This window comes from Clarias gariepinus, chromosome 9 (assembly GCF_024256425.1).
Source record: "Clarias gariepinus isolate MV-2021 ecotype Netherlands chromosome 9, CGAR_prim_01v2, whole genome shotgun sequence".
In the NCBI taxonomy this organism is placed as follows: Eukaryota; Metazoa; Chordata; class Actinopteri; order Siluriformes; family Clariidae; genus Clarias; species Clarias gariepinus.
In genome coordinates, this window is record NC_071108.1 from 2,874,033 (window position 1) to 2,893,722 (window position 19,690).

A 19,690-nucleotide genomic window follows, 5' to 3' on the forward strand; every position below is an offset into this window, starting at 1 on the left:
GAAACACCTAAGACGGCAAAACTTTGGGCCACACCATAGTATAATAAACTTTAATATTAATTTTTCTCAGTTTTAAGTTTTATATTGTTTTTAAATTAATCATTATCCATTTTTTTTTTTACAAATTTCTACAATTTGAAAAGTTTACTACAAAAACCATAAGAATTTACTATTGTTAAAATTCTAAATTATTTCAATATAAGAAGTTTTAGAAAAGTATATTTAGAAACATGTCATGATATCACACTGCTTAACCTTGATGTAAACAAGTTTTAAAAAATAATATAAACACTGAAATTCCATCCAACACGCCAGGGAGAAACACACCTCTGTCTGAGGGAGGAAAATACATAAAACTCCACAGCGAGAATAATTTTAAAATAAACTTTAATTGTATTGTGTTTATACTGTACGTACACATAAAAAAAATCCTAAATTGTAAAAACACTAAAATAAAATAAAAGTCGGTGGTGAGTATGGAGGACGGTGTGAGAGACGGAGGACTGGCAGGGGGGGGGGACAAAACAAGAAACAAGACATATGGCTTAAACGAGCACCAAAAAAAACCACAACACTCCGCCTTTAGACATCGCTTTAGAACGTTTACCCCTCCTCCACACACACACACACACACACAGGTCAGCTGGATAAAACAACAAACAGAGGTGTTGCAGGAGAAGGTTGTTTTTAAGAACGGAGGTGCGAGCGTATCGCATTACTGTACTAATAAAAAACAATTACATTCAGTTTAGTCATTATTTTCCTTTCTTTTTTTATTTATTAAACAATTGGTGGGAATAACAGAGCTGCATGACATCATGTTTTAATTAAAAAAACAAAACAAAAACTGATATGTTGATCGGCTGATAATCATACTCCAGTAATTCTGTTTAAGTGTGAACAGATTTATAACAAAATCAGTAATGATTAGCAGAACACACCTAATAATAACATGTGCATAAGTATTTACCCCCACTTAAACATTTCGGTATTTTGTATTATCGTTAGAACCTGGAACTGAAATGCAGTTGGATTCGGATTAGAGCTCGTGGATCATCTACACTCTCTGTACAGTTTGCTAAATTCTCCATCAAAAGTCACACTTTTAGTTACAGCTGAATGATACAATATCCGATATGAATTTTCTCATAATAATAATGTAAATGCAGATGATTTATTACAGCCAGCCAAAAATATTACCACGTAAAAAAATGTTTTTTTTAAAGTGTGATAAATCGATTAAAATTAAGCAAACGTTGGTACCGTGCATTGACGCGTTCGCTGACTGAAAAATCTGTGTAAAAATTTGTAAACTCGCTTTATTTGGGTTTCCACTGACGCGAACGAGTTTTGAGCGGCTCCCGGACGTACGCATGACGTTACCTGGCGTTAGGTTCGGCTCGTTCGTATGCTGAAGATACAAATTTCTTTTCAAAATTTCAGTTCCTGAGGTAAAAAATTCGTGAGGCGGGGTTTAACTGTGCGAAGAGTCGACCTGTGTGCAGTGTGTTTATTATCTCTCAATGTAACTACACCTGCTCCTGAAAGAAATCTGAATTTGCTAGAAAACACAGCATCATACAAACGTGGCCATGAACAAGCAACCGAGAAGAAAAAAAAACTATTATAATAATACAAAATAGAAGTGATATCAGTAACTCTGCAAATGCTAGAAATGAGAAGATGTTCATTGAACAAATCACAAAGCAGGACTGTATGGAAGAAAAATAAATTCTCTGGTCTTAGATCAAGTAGGAAAGTAAGAAACCGAGCAGTTTCTTATGCATTTTGGAAACCCCTCATCTATCAGCAGTATGCATGGACGGCTCAGTCACAGGAGCTCAACTCCAGGGCGTTGGTGTTACCTGTCGGCTCTCTACTACAGGCGCTGAAGTTAAATGCGTGTAGTAGCCAAACTGGAACACAAACTGTCTCAAATGTACGCAGCAAAGGAGCTCTGACTCCATGTGGTTTCTTACCTAAAGCACAGACATTACAAGCAGTCAGAGTGACGAGCTGAAGGTGGAGGAGGAGACCGCACTAACCAAGTCCAGATCATTTGAACCTCTCCAGCAACACAAGGCTTTCATAGAGGAACTGCTTCAACTACAACAACAGGAGGAGGAGAAAGAGGAGGCTCATGTTGATGGTGAAGATAAACACGCTAACTGATCAATTAAACACTACAGGAGCTCAAGTCTGCTTCACTCTTTAAGTCTTGGGGTTAAAACGTTACGACCGTTTCACAACTCTACGCAGACTTTAAAGTGTTTGACTTGGTCGCTTCTCAGACTCATTCCCACCCTTTTTCCATTTTCATTGGCGTCTGGAGGGGGCGCTCTCCTCTAGACAGAGCTGCAGCAGTGCCGTATATTCTTCCCATTTAAAGGAAGGGAAAAAAAAAACTATAAACAAAAAAGCTTACTCATGGTTGCTAGGTCACATGTTTGAGAAACTTTTTAATAATCAGACTTTTTAATAATCAGACTTCGGATTTCATTTCATTTCTCCCATGATGCTGCGAGATCTAGAGATCCTGACTCTTGTAAAAGCGACACTTTACTTGCACACAGGTCGACTCTTTATGTGACTCCTGAACGTGATTTAACGCTGGTGTGTTCAAAACTCCGGTGCTTCATATTTATGTCTTATTTGTAAATAACTATATAGATTTTCTCCATTGCTCGATATGATATGGCTTTTTGACTAAAGATTCGTGACATGATTACTCTTTCAGCTTCAGCTTGAAGCAGTACAAGAAGTGTGTGAAAGTTCAATACATAATTAATGGAACAAGATATTATATTGTTACCTTAATGCTTTATAAAATATATATATACCTTATACTTTATAAAAAGTATTTAAAATCTTAAAAGATTAAACGGTAAGGATGGGACGAGTCACAGTCTACTGCTTTTTAAACTTCAAAAGCATTAAGTCAAACTATAAAACTTCTAATACCGAAAGATGCGTTTGTACAAACGCACTCCGATGCTATTGTTTTAAAAAAACAAACAAACAAACAAACAAAAAAAGGGTTAACAACAAGATGCAAGACCCCGCCCTGTTGTTTGATGGATAGCTCGGATTCTGCTAAAAGTTAGGAGCGCCAACAAAGAATCAAAAATAAAAGTAGAGGAAATAGATGTGTAAAAATAGGGAGATGCGCTCACATTATTTCCACGTTTATGCAAAACGGGTCACATCAATCACATTATTATTATTATTTTGTTTGAAGTCTAACCTTGTCACGTTGTGTTTAAAGACATAAAAAAAGAATTTTAAAAAAAGAAAAGAAACAGACACCTACTAACCATTGCATTCTGGATCTTGAAACTATACGATGACGTAAAAAAGACAAATACTGTAGAAACCCAGCAACCAAACTCCTCCCACTACCTGTCCCCTGTGACCACGCCCCATTTGCTTCAGCCCTTTTTTTTTTCTTTTTTAAATACGCAATAACCCTCCCCACCCTGATACACACTTGTCCTTCATTCCTCTGCTCCGGGACGAGTAGCAGATTAGCAAATGGACAACTTTGAGCGCTAACCTCGTCACGCTCTCATTAAGCTGGTTATAAGTAAAGTAGCCATGTGGTATGTACGCGCACACACACTTTCGACATAGAATATACAAAAACGGCTTGATATGATCACATCATGATGTTCGATGGGGGATGGGGTAAGAACGATATTGCGCGATGTGATCGTCACATGCTTTGTCGCACTGCTAAGTAGCCATTCGCTCACGTGAAGATTCTCTTGTCTTCCTGGAAGCAGTGACTACTTCATTTGTGACATCATCAAAGTACACCCTGTGTATGTGTGTGAGTGAGTGTGTATGCACAGAGCTGAAGAAAACACATAACAGACTGTGTTTCTATGAGTCCGGCGTTTGCTGGTGGTCAGGAATATTTGTGGTCAATGAGAAGAAAAAAAAAAAAAGAAAACAAACAATCCTTTCCCATTTGTGCTCGGATCATCCGCGTCATGCTGCGCTTTGGTTAGAGTCTTGTCTGCGGCTCAAGCATGCCATATAATCCAAAGATTAATGACAACAAAGTTTTTGTTTTTTTCCCCTTTCCTCTGTCCACACGCCTCCGGCACAACTCGCACAAACGGAAACTAAAAAATATATATATTTAAAATAATAATAAATAGGATTCGATCAGACAACTTGATCTAACTACAATATATTAATATAGATCTTCTGAAAAAGCTTTCACACGATCGTTAAAACAGGAAGAGAGGAAAAAAAGGAAAAGAAATTGTCACTCACTCGATCATTAATTATAAGTGAAAGAAAAGCTCTGATAAATCGATCACACAAAAAAAAAATCATAAAAGAACTAAAATAATAAATGAACACCCCTTCGTAAACCTCGGCGTCACTTTTCCCAAAGTTCACACTGATAAATACAGAAAAAAGAAAACATAAACCCGCCCCTCCCCCCCATAAAAAAACAAAGAAAAACCCCTACAAGACCCTCCCCCTGACTCTCGACCACACACACGTACAAAGAGACACATACGCACGCAAACACACACTGTTCTGTCACTCAGAAAGAGAGGGAGAGAGAGAGAGAAAGAGAGGTGGGGAAATCGCTGGGTTTTTAGAGCAGGCGTGTGCGGCGCTGCTGCTTCCTACCACAGAGAAACGGAGCCGTGTCAGAAATCGGTGTCACCATTGCTATGATAAAGCCCGCAGGTCAAACACAATCCTCATTTTAGTTTTTCGATTTTCTTTGTAAGTCAAGTCTTCATAACTTCTGGATCTTCTCTGCCACGACGATGGGGTTCTCTTTACGGATCTGAGCTGCCGCCGCTCCTCTGTAGTCGTACGGACAGTCGTGTTTGTCCGAGTAGCGGTGAACGGCGCAGAACAGGTTACCGCATCGACAGTCAAAGCCTAGAGACAGAGGAGAGGGTGAGAGACAAAATCATTGAGAGACATAGAAGGGCAAAAAAGCAGAGAGCGATGGAACGAGGCAGAGAAATAGAGAGACAGACAAAGGAAGAGAGAAAGAGGGCAAGAGGTGAGAAACAAAGTCAATGAGAGACAGGAAGAGAAAAGCAGAGAGCGATAGAAAGAAGGCAGAGAGATAAGAGGGTAAGAGACAAAGGCAAGGCAATGAGAAACACAAAAGACAGAAAAAGCAGAGCAGTAGAACAAGGCAGAGAGAGAGAGGCAACTTAGAAAGCTTAGATTATGGTTTTATATTTTACTAATAATTATTTTTGTAGTTTTTATGTTTAACGTTAACAAAGCAGTTTATTTAATTCCTGATCTGACATGGTAACCGAGGACCATTAAGCATCCTGAAGATTCCGGAAAGCTGTTACAAAGCACTGATACTGGAGACTCCTTACGTAAATGTTAACTGTCTCCTCACAGACAGAGAATCATTTGCCCACGTCGACCACTTTTTTTTTCTTAAGTAACGTTCAAATAATAAAAATAAATAAATAAAAAGTAAATTTCCACATTTATTCCAGAGCATCCATAGTTTTCCTTTCTAACTTACCCGTGAGGCCGACTTTTTTTCTGCAGGTGAAGCATCGGTTCTTCTTCTTGCTCTTGTCGGGCGTCTGCTCTCCATCTGATGAGGCCTGCGCTGCCTCTGTGGCCGGACCTGAAACACAAAATTTATAAATTAAATACAAGTGAATCGTGTTGCTTTCTCCCCCCTCTCTGTGCTCTGTTCCTAAAATATAACAAAAAAAAGAAACATATAACAAACAAAACATGCAAACGAAAAAAAAAAAAGGAAGAAAAAAAAAACACCGGCCTGTGCTTTTGGACGATCCTTCGTCTTCGTCTTCCTCCTCACCGTCGGGTCGGTCTGAGTCAGTAGCTGCTGCTGCGGCATCCTGGGAGATGCTCATGGCCGTCATCTGCTGAGTGACGGGACTGGATGAGCTGCTATAAAAAAAAATTAACAAAAAAAAAAAAAAAAAAAAAACACACACTTACATTATTACCTCAGGACAAGTTACAGCAACAAACTTTAAATAAATATCATTTTTAAAAGGTTATGAGCACTTGTGCATTTCAATGATCCGATCACGTGTTAGAAATCCTGCGATGGCATGAAAATTCATTCCTTTCTTCATCTTTTCCACTGCTGGTTTTGTAAATGTGACATTACGTTAGTGATCGTTGAACTCTTTACCGCTTTATCAGTTTCCTATAATTAATCTCTCGGTCATGCTGATATGATGGACGTATGTGAGCTGTAAAATTATTACATCAAGCTCCACGTAATCAGACGAATCAGTTTATCTGCTATTACACATTACTGCCACTAGGGACAAGCATGAGCAAATTTTAAGCTTCATCTTTTTAACCTATAAAAATAATAAACAGGTAGTTGTGGAATAAAGACTTTTATGCAATTGCAGAATAAAATAAGTTAATATCGATACAATTATACAATTTATTTTTCCAGATGTGTCGTAGACATTCTTTTTTGTTTCATTTTAACTACACCTAAACATCCTCATGCATATCTGTAAAAATTTCTTTAAAATATCACAATAATTTTATTTATATTGCCCATACTCAGAGTGGTGTGAAACCAAACAGAAGCAAAGAAATCCAAAGTAAAGTTTTGTGTGTGTGTGTGTGTGTGTAAAGTTTTAAAGATTTAAGTCGTTGTTCTACCTCGTCTCCTCGGGAGGAGCCACAGTTTCTGAGACGGCGTCTGTGTTAGGATCCGTCTCCACGGTTACAGCAGGGGTTCCTGTGGACCCTGACGGAGAAGTGGCGGCTGCAGGTAGATTTAAAAATAAAAATAACGACAAGAAACAAGACATGAACATCACAACACAAGCTTGGTTAATTACCTGATTGGATAAAATGCTTTTAGAATTTTTTTATGTGACCCAGAAACCCAGGTAATGAAAAGATGGCGTACAGAGCGGTTGATAAGGTGAACATGCTGTACATGGTGTAAGTAGAGAACATTAATCCTAAATCTTGACATTGAAAATAAATCTATAGGGGAGTCTCAAAAACAATAAAAAAAACACAATTAAATCAGTTATTTAACACAAAGTGTGTGTGTGTGTGTGTGTGTGTGTGTATATATATATATATATATATATATATATATATATAAAAATCTTTATTTATTTCGCTTTCACCTGATGGACTGCTCCGCCCACCCGCTTGCTGCCTCTGCAGGTGCTCTTTATAGCAGACCGAGCACATGCCGCTGGTCCGGGGGTTTCCGTAGAAACCGCACCCCGTCGTGCAGAGCATCGGCACGGGTGTCTGATTCGTCTCCTGAGCCATCGCTTGCTCTCTGAAGGGGGAAAAAAATAAAGGGACGGGGTGAAGAGTGGGGGGGATGGGAGAGGGTAGGTCTGGGAGATAACGGAGATGGTTTGTTAGAATCAGCGTATGAGTCTTTCAAGGAAGTTGTGTTTCTCCTTGTTCATGAACTGTAGAACACAACTGTCACACCCTGCGCCCCTCGGTACTGAGGAGCAAGGGAGCTAATCGGAGCACGGTAGCAAAAACAACTTCTCCTGAACACATTCAGACTACCACAACAAAAAAGTAAAGTGCCATTTAGTATTATGTTGTATTAGCAAAATTACTATAATCCTGACTGTTACAGTGCATTTGATAAAAAAAATACTAAAATAAAGAAGAATGTTAAACAACTTGTGTACCGCTGTGCTTCCTAATAAAAGTTCTATGACACTGAAAAAAGACGCTTGGTGAAGTAGCGTGGTTAAAAATAAGTACATAAATAAATAATTAGAAAAAAAAAATCAACAGTAGACATCAGAGCTGTGTTTACTAGTGAAAGTAAGAAGATAAGAATTTCCATACATACACAATGTGATGAGAAGTTATGTATGTATCCATAAGAAAACCACTTGTTAGTGGAACACATCTGGAAAAAAGGCTTCAGTTTGCTAAGGAGCTTAAAGATCAGAAAAAGGTCATGTGACCTGATGAGTCCGGATTAAGCCTATACCGGCGCGATGGCTGCGTCAGGGTAAGAAGTAAAGCGCATGAAGTAATGCATAGGGCATGCATAGTGTCCACTGTTCAAGCCTCTGGAGGCTATGGAGTGTTATGAACTGGGGTTGATTCCGTCGCTCAGGTCTAGACTCAGCAATATTTAATGAAGTCAGCTGACAACCTGAATGTATTGAATGAGAGGGAACAGACATATTCCAGGACTCAGATTGTGAAAGGGTGGCACGGGGGTCATGAGGAATCATTTCCACACATGAACTGGACACCATAGAGTGTGTGTGTGTGTGTGATCAAAGGTAAAGGTGACTGAATAAAATCTAAAAGTGTGGAATTTTTTTTCCAGGCAGAGTAGATATTTAATGCAACACTACTGTTTATTATTTATACTCAGTTGAATTTGGCTAGACTTGCGTTAAAGGTACAACATGTCACTCTGTAATTAGCTCAATACAGCTTTATTTATAAGAGAAATTAAGCACTCAGTGTCATGTCGTTTTTTGAACATAATCAACTCATGTGTATCAACACTGACTGTACTTCATCACACAACACTGAAGTTGATTAGTTTCCTACAAGAGCACAACACAGTTTGTTTTATTCATTATTTCCAACTACTTTAAAACTGTACCCAGACTTATTAGTTTTTTTAATATTTTAATGATATAGACGTTTCAATAAATCTAAAACAAAAACGATAAGAGTTTGTATTTCTCCCTGAAGTGGATCACGTGACTAAATTTGACATTGATTTAATAAACAAAACCACTGAGTTACATCACAATCAAGACATGTCGTTCAAACTGCCCGGGGTCTGCAAATTAAAACATTATATAATTTGAAGGGGGAAAAAAAGAACAGAAATAAAATGTTTAAAAAAATAATATTAACTACTATTATTTATTTTGTGTATAAAACAAAAGATAAAGGTAAATAAGGTATCTATCTATAACTAATAACTAGATGTAATTAAGAAACGATTGCGTGTTTTTTGTGTATTCAGATATATAACATTATTATAAAATTCAAAAAAACTCAAAAGAAAGAAAATACCTTTCTATGTTCTATCACATAAACCTGGCGCGCGTGCCATCAATCATCTTCACTATTAGCTAAACAGCTGTTTGTTGGTAAAATAAAATTAGCTAATATAATATAATGATATTTTCTATAAAAAATCAGGAATTTAATGTTTTCGATTATCATAATCAATATAAACCTCACCTCTGAGTGTATTTTGATAATAACGGTAAGAGCAAAAGCGCTAGCATTAGCTGTAAAGGCTAGTTAGCAAAACAAAACATATTTTTTATCGAAAAATATACAACTTATAATTAAAGTTCTTGTTGCACACAGGCATCCTGGTCTTAATAATATTATAAGATCATTAAATAACCTCGGTGTTTACCTCTAATTCGGTTTGGAGGGAATATAAAGTCGACCTCTAATCCGTAGCTAATCACCAGCTCGGTGCTAACGCGGCCTTTAGCAGCGCCGAGCGGCCCGTCACTCAGAACAACAGTGCCGGCCTCGTCCCGAATAAACAATGTACCCTGTGAGGGAGCACACTACGTAGAAGACGAAAGAACGCAATTCGCAGCCTACGTAGTGCACTAGGTGTTCAGATTGATAACATTTCAGACGCAACCCTTAATGCAGGTCACAAAGGAGCATTCTAGGGTTAGAAACTCCAGTGCAGGAATCCTCTATGAGAAGTCTATAGGAGGAAATAAAAGTTTATGAAGTGGGCTCTGTGAACATGTATTTTAATTAAATTTCATTATTAATGTAAATTTTAGGCCACAATGAAAATATTGGAATAATTCTAACATTAAAATATTCATTTTAACGGTATTATTATTATTATTATTATTATTATTATTATTATTATTATTATTCAGTTTTATTTGATGGTAATTTGTTTCATTCTTATTGATATCTTTCATTGATATTATCTTGCTTGCATTTTTATATATTTAAAAAAAATTGTTTAACATTTTATTATTATGTTATAACATTAACATTTATTGTTTACAAAGTTTGTTTTAATCCGTCATGATTCTTTTCTTAATTTCTTTCCAATTGTATGTAAAATGTAATGTTCTTGGTTGTTTAATTGTTATATTTACAATTTACATTATATTTACACATCATTTTGTCTTTATTATTATTATTATTATTATTATTATTATTATTACGTGTTTTTGTTGTGATTGAGTTATGATTACAAGTTTTTGTGGGTAATACATTTATTTTATACTTTATGTATTTTCATATCTTTTTTCTTTAAAAATCCTTGTTGACTAATATCAATCTAATATTAATCTTATCTATTGATAAGCCTTTTACTTTATATGTTATAACTAATCAGTAATTCAATCACCTTAAAAGACAATACTTTCACTAAACAATTAATATTTTTGGAAGTTAAATTTTTTGTCTTTTAATAGGTTATGATGCATTTTGTACATGGAAAAGTGTAATATAAATTAAATGTATGATTATTATTATAAATGAAATAACAAGTGATGTCAGAGCTTTAGAATTTTAGAAATTATCTCAAATTCTGGCAGTTTTTCTACTGTTGATATCCCTGTGATAACATTATCAGATGTGTGTTCTTGCTGAAAGTGCTTCTGTGACTGGTTGTGAATGTGTGTTTTGGCAGGCAGCTGCTCTCTCCTCAGTACTGCGGACCGTACAGACCTGCTCTCACCCATCACGTGGAGGGAGATATATACTGTACAGTGATTAGACATCCCAGTGTTGTTATGCTCTATATCGCCACTGCCACCACTACCCTGTCACCCAGGTCAGTGTAAACTAACTTTGTACAAAATGAGTTCATAGAACACTGAAAAAACAGATCTGTGTGATAAAGTTGATCCCTGATTTTTTAAATTAAAAAGTACAAACATAAAATGCAAAGTTTGGTATTTTACAAGTTGTATTCGTCTGCACGTGGCACTCAGCTTCCTCGAAAAACAAGACAATTTAAAGGCAATCTTAAATGATTAACTAATTATAAAATCAAACAATTCACTAGTAATTTTACAATAAGTCTTATGTAATTCCCCTGCAAACAACAAATGATTCAGTAATTAACTTGTGATTCTACAGTGGATATATATACATACACATGTATATACAGTATATGTTTAGTAAAGTCTAATAATTCACAAGTGATTCTCAAATGATTCACTACTGATGAATCCAAACGACTCACTGATTCACTGATACTCAGAGTAGGTGAAATGATTCAGTAGTCACTGGACAACCTGGATGATTGATTAGCGAGTTTATTGAACGTTACACTGATACTCTTCTGGTCACAGTATAGCTGAAAGAGTTTACAGACAATAATTTAAGGCACATTTGAAGGTGTTATTTTTGAGGCGCTACTCCGGGCCCGGCCGTCGCTCCGTCAGCTGGGGCGAGAACGGCCCGACCAACCAGTTGAGGGGAGTGTTATTCAGGAGATAGTCCATCACTCCGTCCAGTGACTGTCTCACCTGGTGGAAGACGGAGAAAAACTGTATATTACACACTTACGTTTTTAGAATATAATAATTTAAAAACAATGTGCAGGACGATAGTCAGGGTCCACTGTCTTATACATAAGTGAAGTGAAGAGCTTTGGGGATATTATGTGATTTAAGGTATACAGTACAGTACTCTCTCTCTCTCTCTCTCTCTCCCACTCTCTGTACCTGTGTGAGCTGGTTCCGGCTCTGTTCGAGCAGCACTGGTGTAATCGTGGTGGTTTTGCCGAGGGACGAGTGCAGCTCTTTGGCCGAGTGCCGTGCGCTCTTCAGCTGCTCCTGCACTGCGCTGGGGAGACCCTGAACACTGGACACCACGCCCGAACACGCCACGTGCAGCTGCTCGCTCAGCGCGCGCACCATGGACAGGGCACGCCACTCCAGCTGCTGCAGAAACACAAACACAAAATAATCTAATCAAAACAGCATACCAGAGTGCAAAAGTTTGTACACCCACCCCAAATATAAAGGTATTTGCAGGAAGTAAATAAATATCCTGCAAACATTAATGATCAATAGCAAGAGGAAATTAATGTAATAATTTCTTATTATAAGATAATACAGTGGTATCTGGGTATACGAAAGCACCATCTTGCAAATGTAGAAATAAATTTGCCCCAACATGAAGCATTTTGAGTCGGTGCATACATCCAGTTGCGCGTACGTCCAGTAGCCGATCAAAACTTGTTTGCGTTAGTGGTAAGTAAAGTAAAAAGATATAAAAAATTGTGTGTTTTTTTTTTTAAATATTTTGCATCTTTATAGGAATATGTGCTTATGTTAAAAAATAAAACCATTAATTCAGGCAAAAATTTAATAATCCTATATTTGGTTTATTCTAATCTTAATAAGGCACACTGAGTTACATCACGAGTTGAATGAAGTAGAGCTCCCTCACCTCTCCGTTCTCTTTGCCATCCTCACGGCCGTCCTGCTCCATGGCCTCTGCCCCGTGTTCCTCCTGCCCCTCCTGTCTCCATTCCCGCCACCTCTTGAGCAGTTGCTCCTGCGCTCCTTTCAATGTCTTGGCTCCTCTCATGTTCTCCAGCAGGTCCAGGGTGCTGGTGATTTGGGAGACGGCGTTGTGCGTGGCGTCCCGGGCAGCGCTGGCTTTGATGAGTGACAGCTCCAGCGCTCGCTCCTGAACCTGGGCCGAGAGCTTCCCCAGACGCACGAAGTAGCTGGGGGCGGAGCTTTGGGAGGCCACGCTTTCGTTGCTCATGGAGGTCTCGAGCTCGTTCTTCGGCAGAGGCTCTGCTACAGCGGCTGAAGAGAAAAAGAAAGTCTTGATTGTTTTTCTATAACAGCACGTCTCAAAGTGTTTTATTATTCTTATGCCACAGCGATCGGCCAACGATTGCAAATTCTTTATTTATTAAAGAGCAATACATCATAGTATTTATCCATTTATGGTTACGTATAGTCTACTTTCATCCATGAAACCAGCTATAGCAACTATAAACAGTCCCTCCATTTACTCTTCATCTCTGTCCTGAGGACAAAACCTCTGGCTTTTACTGACACTGGAGACTCCTTCCACAGGTGTCCTCATACAGGGACAACTTCACCACATTTAATGGAGCATCCACCATGAACGATCAGTTACTATAGAAACGATCATATTGTCAGAGCTGCTGTTATAGAGAATCAATCAACACCTCCTGACCAATCAGTATCTAGAACACGTCATATAATCACACCAAATGCTCACCCAGCTCCGTCTCAGTCAGCGGGAGTTTCTGCTCCACGCGTCCGTCCAATCGGTTCAGAGCCAAACCCACTCCGCTGCTGACCATCTGCCCCACGCGGGACCCCATGACAGTGTTAATACCTCCGCTGAGGGCGGTACGGGTCACCTCCACTCCCCCCATCATCGCCCCCATCACTGCGTCCTTCGCTCCTGAAACACACTGGTACACCATTCCCACTGTCTCGGAAACCAGCTTCCAGCACACACACACACACACACACATTTTTTTTAAGATTATGAGAGACATATTTGCATCATGCTATTACAAAAACTATTTGCCCTTAAATACCGTTACACTAAATGTGTCATGGGGCGTAGCAGAACGAGGTAAATCCAAGTGCGGATGAATGATCGCAGCGTAAAAAACAGGAGCGTGGTTGGAATGCAGAAGCAAGGGTCAATACTGGAGAATTATTTAGAGGAGCGTATAAACCAAATCGCAAAACGAGAGCCGTCGTCAAAAGAGGTAGCGTGAGATCGGTAACTGAGAAATCAATCAACGAAGCAACAATCCAAAAAAAAAAAAAGTGAAACAAAAGCCGTGGTTATAACAAGGAAGCGCAAGATTAAAGCTGAGAAATCAAAGAGCAGGGCAAACAAATCCAAAACGTGAGGCGAAAGACGAAAAAACGAGGAAATAAAATAAACTTGGCAATGTGAAAGCAATGAAACAAAACGCGAGAGAATCGATTCTTAATGAACATGAGGCGAAACGGCATAACTGGGACACGTGGAACGTGGGATTGATCCCAGTTGAGGGGAGCAAGAGCTTAACAGCGCAGGGTTTGACTAACTTAATGATGGTGAAGGGGCCAAGGAACTGTAGCGGAGAGAAAGTTTGCGACAGGTGTTTTATAGAGGTGGTTTTTGCTCGCAAGCATGACTCTCTTCCCCACCCTGTACTTGGGAGCCTGACAGCACCTGCAGTCGGCCTGTCTCTTGTATCTTCTGCCAACCTCTGACAGCGTTCGTCTTGCTTGCAGCCATGTCCTTCTGCAGCATCCGATAAAAGCTTGGGCTGATGGAACACTGACCTCCTCCTCCTGAGATGGGAACAAGGGCGGTTGATACCCCAGGCAGCACTGGAAGAGGGACACACCAGTAGATGACGATACCTGGGAGTTGTGAGCGTACTCTAGCCAGGGTAGGAACTTGCTCCATAAGGTAGCGTCCCGGGAAGTCATGCATCTCAGGGCGACCTCGAGAGAAAGGTTCTTCCTCTCGGCCTGACCGTTTGACTGGGGATGGAATCAGGCTAGGAGGGGTCCCAATTAAATTGCAAAAGGCCTTTCAGAGTTGGGAGGTGAACTGCTGTCCCCGGTCCGAGACGATGTCCTTTGGAAGACCATGGTGCTTGAAGACATGGTTAATCATGAGTTCTGCAGTCTCTTTGGTAGATGGGAGTTTTGGCAGTGGAATGAAGTAAGCCGCTTTGGAGAACCGGTCAACTACAGTCATGATGCAGGTGTGACCGTCGGAAGAGGGTAGTTTTGTGACGAAGTGCAGTGCGATGTCAGAGGGCAGTGTGGGAGGGTCTGAAGAGACCTGCTGGGGCTGTATTAGCGTGCTTATATCTTAGACAAATGTCACATGCAGCTACAGAGCTGGAGACGTCCTCCTTCAAAGTTGGCCAATAAAAACGTTGCTGAACTTGGGTCAGGGTTTGAGCAGTGCCAGGGTGACAGGACTGTTTGGAACTGTGGGCCCATTCCAGGATCTGAGAGTGTGGGGAACAAAGAGGCTGTTGAAAAGGAACATTAATGGGTCCAGGTTCATGGGAAAGGGCTTGCTGGACCTTAGTTTTTTATATCCAGTTTGGGAATAATGGTGTCATTGGTGGGGGCATCGTGAATGGGTGAGAATTGCCTGGAGTGAGCATCTGGCTTGGAGTTCTTTGATCCCAGGCAGTATAAGCGGGTGAAGTTGAACCTGGTGAAGAAGACTGACCACCAAGCCTAGCCTGAGCTCCTGAGGTATTCCAGGTTCTTGTGTCCAGACCAGGAATGGGCCCTTTATCTCCTCTAACCGGTGTCTCCATTCCTCTAGGGCAAGCTTGATGGCTAAAAGCTCTCGGTCACCGATGCCATAGTTCATCTCAGTAAGTGTTAAATGGTGAGAGAAGAATGAGCAGGGGGGCAGTTTATTATCAAACCTGGGAAATCAAAGAGTGAGCCAAACGAATCCAAACGAATCCAAACGAATCCAAACGGGCCAGGGGTAGCTCAGTGGTTAAGGCATTGGACTACGGATCAGAAGATCCCAGGTTCAAACCCCACAACCACCAGGTTGCCACTGTTGGGCCCTTGAGCAAGGCCCTTAACCCTCAACTGCTCAGATGTGTGATGATATAAAACAAATGTAAGTCGCTCTGGATAAGCCTAAATGTAAATGTAAATGTGAGGCGAAAGGTGAAAAAAGGAGGAAACTTGGCAACGTGAAAGCAATAAAACAAAACGCGAGAGAATCAAAGCAAAAAAAACACTTAATTTAAAAGCGATTTATACCGCGCGTAGTGCATGCTTAAATGCTAGAGTAATCAGCGGAGAATGAGAAACCGGTGTGTAGACGGGGTGTAAACAGGGGCGTGGAAAAGGACACATGATGGCTAGGGACAACATGACCACACGGGCAAAGTGACAGCGTGGGAAAAACAGGCTGACAGGCGTGGATCATGAGTGTGTGTATATCCTCCCCCGTGCGAGGTGTGTTACCTTGTCCGCTGGTTGGTGTAAGACAGGAAGTTTTTCCTCCATCTTGTCCAGCCCTTTCATGGCGTACTCGTTCACCATGGCAACTGCAAAGCCAATCAAGAAGGAATTAAATAAGCCACAGATTCTGCATGTCCAGGTCATAGGGAGCATAAGGTTTTTTTAAAACTATTTCACACTATAGCATTAATGTTCATCATGAACCTGAGGCTTTTAATTATAACATAGTATAATTTCCAAAGCATCTGATTAACGGAAAAAGAAGACCTAAAGAGACATTTATGGAAGGAGTCTCCAGTGTCAGTGCTCTTTACTGTACACTTACGGAGATTCTTCTGCTCTAATGCAAAGTATAACCGTGTCAGGTGTGTATGAGGTGTGTGTTTGGGTGGAGTTCTCACTTTGTGGCTCGAGTTTGTCCAGTATAGGTTTAGTTCCTGAGCTGGCGGCGGTGCTCAGGGTCCGGACTCCGCTCTCGGCCGCGTCCATCACTCCTCTGAGGACGGGAATGTTTTCCTTCGTGCTGCTGTATGCGCTGGACACGGCGTCACACGCTGAGCTCACCAGGGCCAGGTTACTTACACGCGACATCACACTCTGAAGACACACACACACACATCAGAAAACAATTTAATGTTACACCGTGCAAGTAAGAAGAAGAATCGAGTCAGTAGACTACAGCAGGTTCACATCGGAAATCTGATTCAGCTCAGCATCATCGCTCTCAATGTCACAGAGTGAGAGAAAACACATCCTGATCTGACCCGACCCGTCCTCACCTGCGATTCCTGCGACGCTGGAGGTGCTTCCGTCTCCATCTCAGTGTGATTTCCGTCCTCAGCCATGATCACGTCCCAAAATGTGTCCTAAAAACAGAACAAAAAACATTAATGATAGTAAAAAAAAATGATTATAGAACACTCGCTTCCACAAAAGAAGGTGATCTCTATCGACCTTTAACTTCACGCTGAGTAAGGAGACAGAGAGAGACAGGGTCAGGGTTAGTGTGTCGGTTCTGTACGTTTTAGTGCAGACAGTGTTTTGTGATCCTGTATGTTCTAACACTGTCAGGTCTTTTTTTTTCCGTTTAACTCAGTACGACGGGTTAAAGTTCAGCGTAACGTCAGATAACAACACAATAAAGATTAGAGACGAGCTGGAAGAGAAAAACAGAATCCAAACATCTACGATTTGTAAGAAGTTTAAATGAATAATGTAACGCCATGATAGAAAAAACGTCTTCACGTCTGAGTCTTAGTGTGGTTTAAACATTGAATTCTGCATCCTAATCTGATCATTTCCTAAAAAAAAAAAAAAAAAAAAATCACAATACGCTCGTTCTAATGGAAGGAACTAACTTGTTTCCTAAATCACAGTTAATTGTTCTTTAACTGACAATTATAAAATTACTACTAAATTCTGAGCTTCTATATGAAAATAATCATCCTCAGGACGGTAAGAGTGAGTCTGTCTTTAATGATTTCCCTCCAGCAGCCTGACACACACAGTGCTTTATTCCTTAATTACTTACTTACAAATAAACTCCTGAGACATTTCGGGTCCAAACTGTTGAACACGTAACCCTGAGTGAACCCCTTATCGTATTAATCGTATTATAAACTTATCAGTCGAGATGTTTTTATCAGGATTAAACCAGATGACTAAAGATAATGTGATTAGATTTATTTCTTTATTCTTTTATTTCCCCAAACTGAATGATGTAATAACCTGGTACAGGGTTGCGGGATGCTGGCAGCCTGTCCCAGTGGACTATGGGCGTGAGGTGAAATACACCCTGGACCTGCTGCCAATCTAGTCCATCCCAGCGCACACAAGCACACACACACAGTGTCTGTGGACTGTGGGAGGAAACCGGAGTACCCGGAGGAAACCCACCGAGCACGGGGAGAACATACAGTACAGTACAAACTCCATGCACACAGAGGTGTGGGAATCGAACCCAGACCCTGGTGGTGCAAGGCCACAGTGTTAACTGCTACACCACTGTACCATCTTACTTAAAGGTTTAAAGGATTATTATATAGTCCAGAATATCTCACCTCTTTTCTTGTATCCTCAAAACCTTCCCAAAGTTTAATCCACAGAATGTTGAACCTTTAACTTTTTGGTAGAGCAGATTTTGAGACACTGTTTTATAATCTTATTAGAAATTTGTTGTCTGCAACCTGATTGAGCCATCTCTACCATTCGGATGAGGAATGCTGCGAAAGATTAGCCACAAGAATCACTGTGTCTTTAATCACACGGGGAGAGATTAAGGGGATCCAACACCCATGAACGTTTGCGCTGAGAAAAAGTTGACAATAAAATGTTTCGATTTTTCTTGTTTGTTTTTCGATGTTTGTAAATATATTAACACTTTTACCATAAAGTGACATTTCAACCATTTGGAAGAGGTCTAATACAGGGTCTGGTAAAATATCTATTGTTTTTTTATTTATTGTTGTCATTTTTTTCCCCAAGCAAAAGAAGTGCAAAGAAAATAATCTTTCTATACGAGGATGTTAACGTAAAACTCCGCTCTGAAATACATCTGTACAAAACTGTTAATTGGTGTCGCTCTGATGAGAAATGAACCCAGTGTAGAAAGACATGGATACAGAATCCCAGAATGCAATGCAGCCAGTCAGTGAACTACTGTAGCTCTCGATCCGCTGTATGAGAGGAAACAGATCTGTTCAAGCAGGTGAGACATCTTGATATAACGAAAAACCAAAGCGCCGCCGCACCACTCTTAGATAAATAAACACTCCGCACCGCCGTCAGCACTGTGTGGCATTCTGGGTAATGTAGGAACCTGTCGAGGAAACTGAAAATAAAGAGTTAAGGAAGAAATTCTCTTCTGAGAATGAATCTTGGAGGCTGCAGAAGGTCACGTTAATGATAAAGGTTCGTGTTTGTGTGTTGGTTGAAGTAGAGTTTTGGCTCGTCATTTATGAGGTCACTTTGGTGTCTGGAGTGCGTCGAGTCACAGAGGAGAAATAAAGAGGCAGGATGAAGAAACGCTGCTCGTCACCTTTAACCTCGAGCTCCAGAGTCCGTGGCGCAACGCAAGCGGATTATATGTGTGTGTTATGAAACCCAGGCTGATCTGATAAATGAGGTGAAAACACACACACTTGTTCGTCCCCAACGTTTCAGGAGAGGATTGATCTGGAGGTAAGTTCTGAAACGCTGATCCTGGCACGTTTATGATTATATAAAAAAAAGAAAAAGATCTTTATTTCTGCGACTAACAACCCGTTAACTCTGTTGTTTAGTTTCATTGTTTGACTGGAGACGCCAGGACAAGTTTCTGACCCAACCCAGACTGGTTTCTAGCCCAGCCCTGTGAGCACACACACACACACACACACACACACACACACACTTTAACTTTCACTCAACAACAAATGTTATTGTCTTTAAACAGCACGGTGGAATTGAAAAGACTGGAAACTGGAACTGTGACCTCCAACTCACAGCTGTGTGTGTGTGTGTGTGTGTGTGTGTGTGAGACTGACCTGTCAGTGTGTCCCGCTCTCCTCGTCCTGGCGAACAGAAATGAAACTCCGGAGTCCACATGGAGCAATAAGGCATGACCGGAGGGGGCGGAGCTTCACACAAGCCACCAATCAGCTTTCAGTTCCTGTATGGAGACACACCAACTCCAAGCTTCATTTGTTCTTCAGTCC

The 19,690-nt window shown here is 40.3% G+C and overlaps 2 protein-coding genes across 4 annotated transcripts; both read right to left on the reverse strand.

Annotated features, from left to right (window-relative positions):
* Positions 1-370: 370 nt before the first annotated feature.
* Positions 371-9,516, reverse strand: zgc:77486 (uncharacterized protein LOC405808 homolog). Of its 3 annotated transcripts, none has more exons than XM_053504929.1 (6): positions 9,404-9,516; positions 7,149-7,370; positions 6,667-6,772; positions 5,792-5,922; positions 5,528-5,635; positions 371-4,911 (listed from the first exon to the last, which is right to left on the reverse strand). In XM_053504929.1, exons 2-6 carry the CDS (start codon positions 7,297-7,299, stop codon positions 4,763-4,765), a joined length of 645 nt encoding a protein of 214 aa, XP_053360904.1. In that variant the 5' UTR covers positions 7,300-7,370; positions 9,404-9,516; the 3' UTR covers positions 371-4,762. The 3 variants fall into 3 exon arrangements, with proteins under 3 accessions (XP_053360904.1, XP_053360902.1, XP_053360903.1); XM_053504927.1 differs by having other exon boundaries at positions 5,792-5,925; XM_053504928.1 differs by having other exon boundaries at positions 5,792-5,925; positions 7,149-7,309; positions 9,404-9,499.
* Positions 9,517-11,278: 1,762 nt separating this feature from the next.
* Positions 11,279-19,607, reverse strand: plin3 (perilipin 3). Its single transcript, XM_053503141.1, has 8 exons — positions 19,520-19,607; positions 16,775-16,861; positions 16,397-16,592; positions 15,999-16,081; positions 13,249-13,480; positions 12,436-12,803; positions 11,706-11,924; positions 11,279-11,507 (listed from the first exon to the last, which is right to left on the reverse strand). The coding sequence occupies exons 2-8, from the start codon at positions 16,838-16,840 to the stop codon at positions 11,394-11,396; spliced, it is 1,278 nt and encodes a 425-aa protein (XP_053359116.1). The 5' UTR covers positions 16,841-16,861; positions 19,520-19,607; the 3' UTR covers positions 11,279-11,393.
* Between the last annotated feature and the right edge of the window lie 83 nt (positions 19,608-19,690).

Excerpts from the sequence above, each read along its gene's own strand:
- plin3 (XM_053503141.1), bottom strand. The coding sequence starts at position 16,840 with ATGGCTGAGGACGGAAATCACACTGAGATGGAGACGGAAGCACCTCCA. Across the intron at positions 16,593-16,774 it reads CAGCGTCGCAGGAATCGCAG|AGTGTGATGTCGCGTGTAAG; the intron begins GTGAGGACGGGT and ends GTGTGTCTTCAG. Across the intron at positions 13,481-15,998 it reads TACACCAACCAGCGGACAAG|CTGGTTTCCGAGACAGTGGG; the intron begins GTAACACACCTC and ends GTGTGCTGGAAG.
- zgc:77486 (XM_053504927.1), bottom strand. The coding sequence starts at position 7,299 with ATGGCTCAGGAGACGAATCAGACACCCGTGCCGATGCTCTGCACGACG. Across the intron at positions 6,773-7,148 it reads TGGGCGGAGCAGTCCATCAG|CCGCCACTTCTCCGTCAGGG; the intron begins GTGAAAGCGAAA and ends ATCTACCTGCAG. Across the intron at positions 4,912-5,527 it reads AAAAAAAGTCGGCCTCACGG|GCTTTGACTGTCGATGCGGT; the intron begins GTAAGTTAGAAA and ends CTCTGTCTCTAG.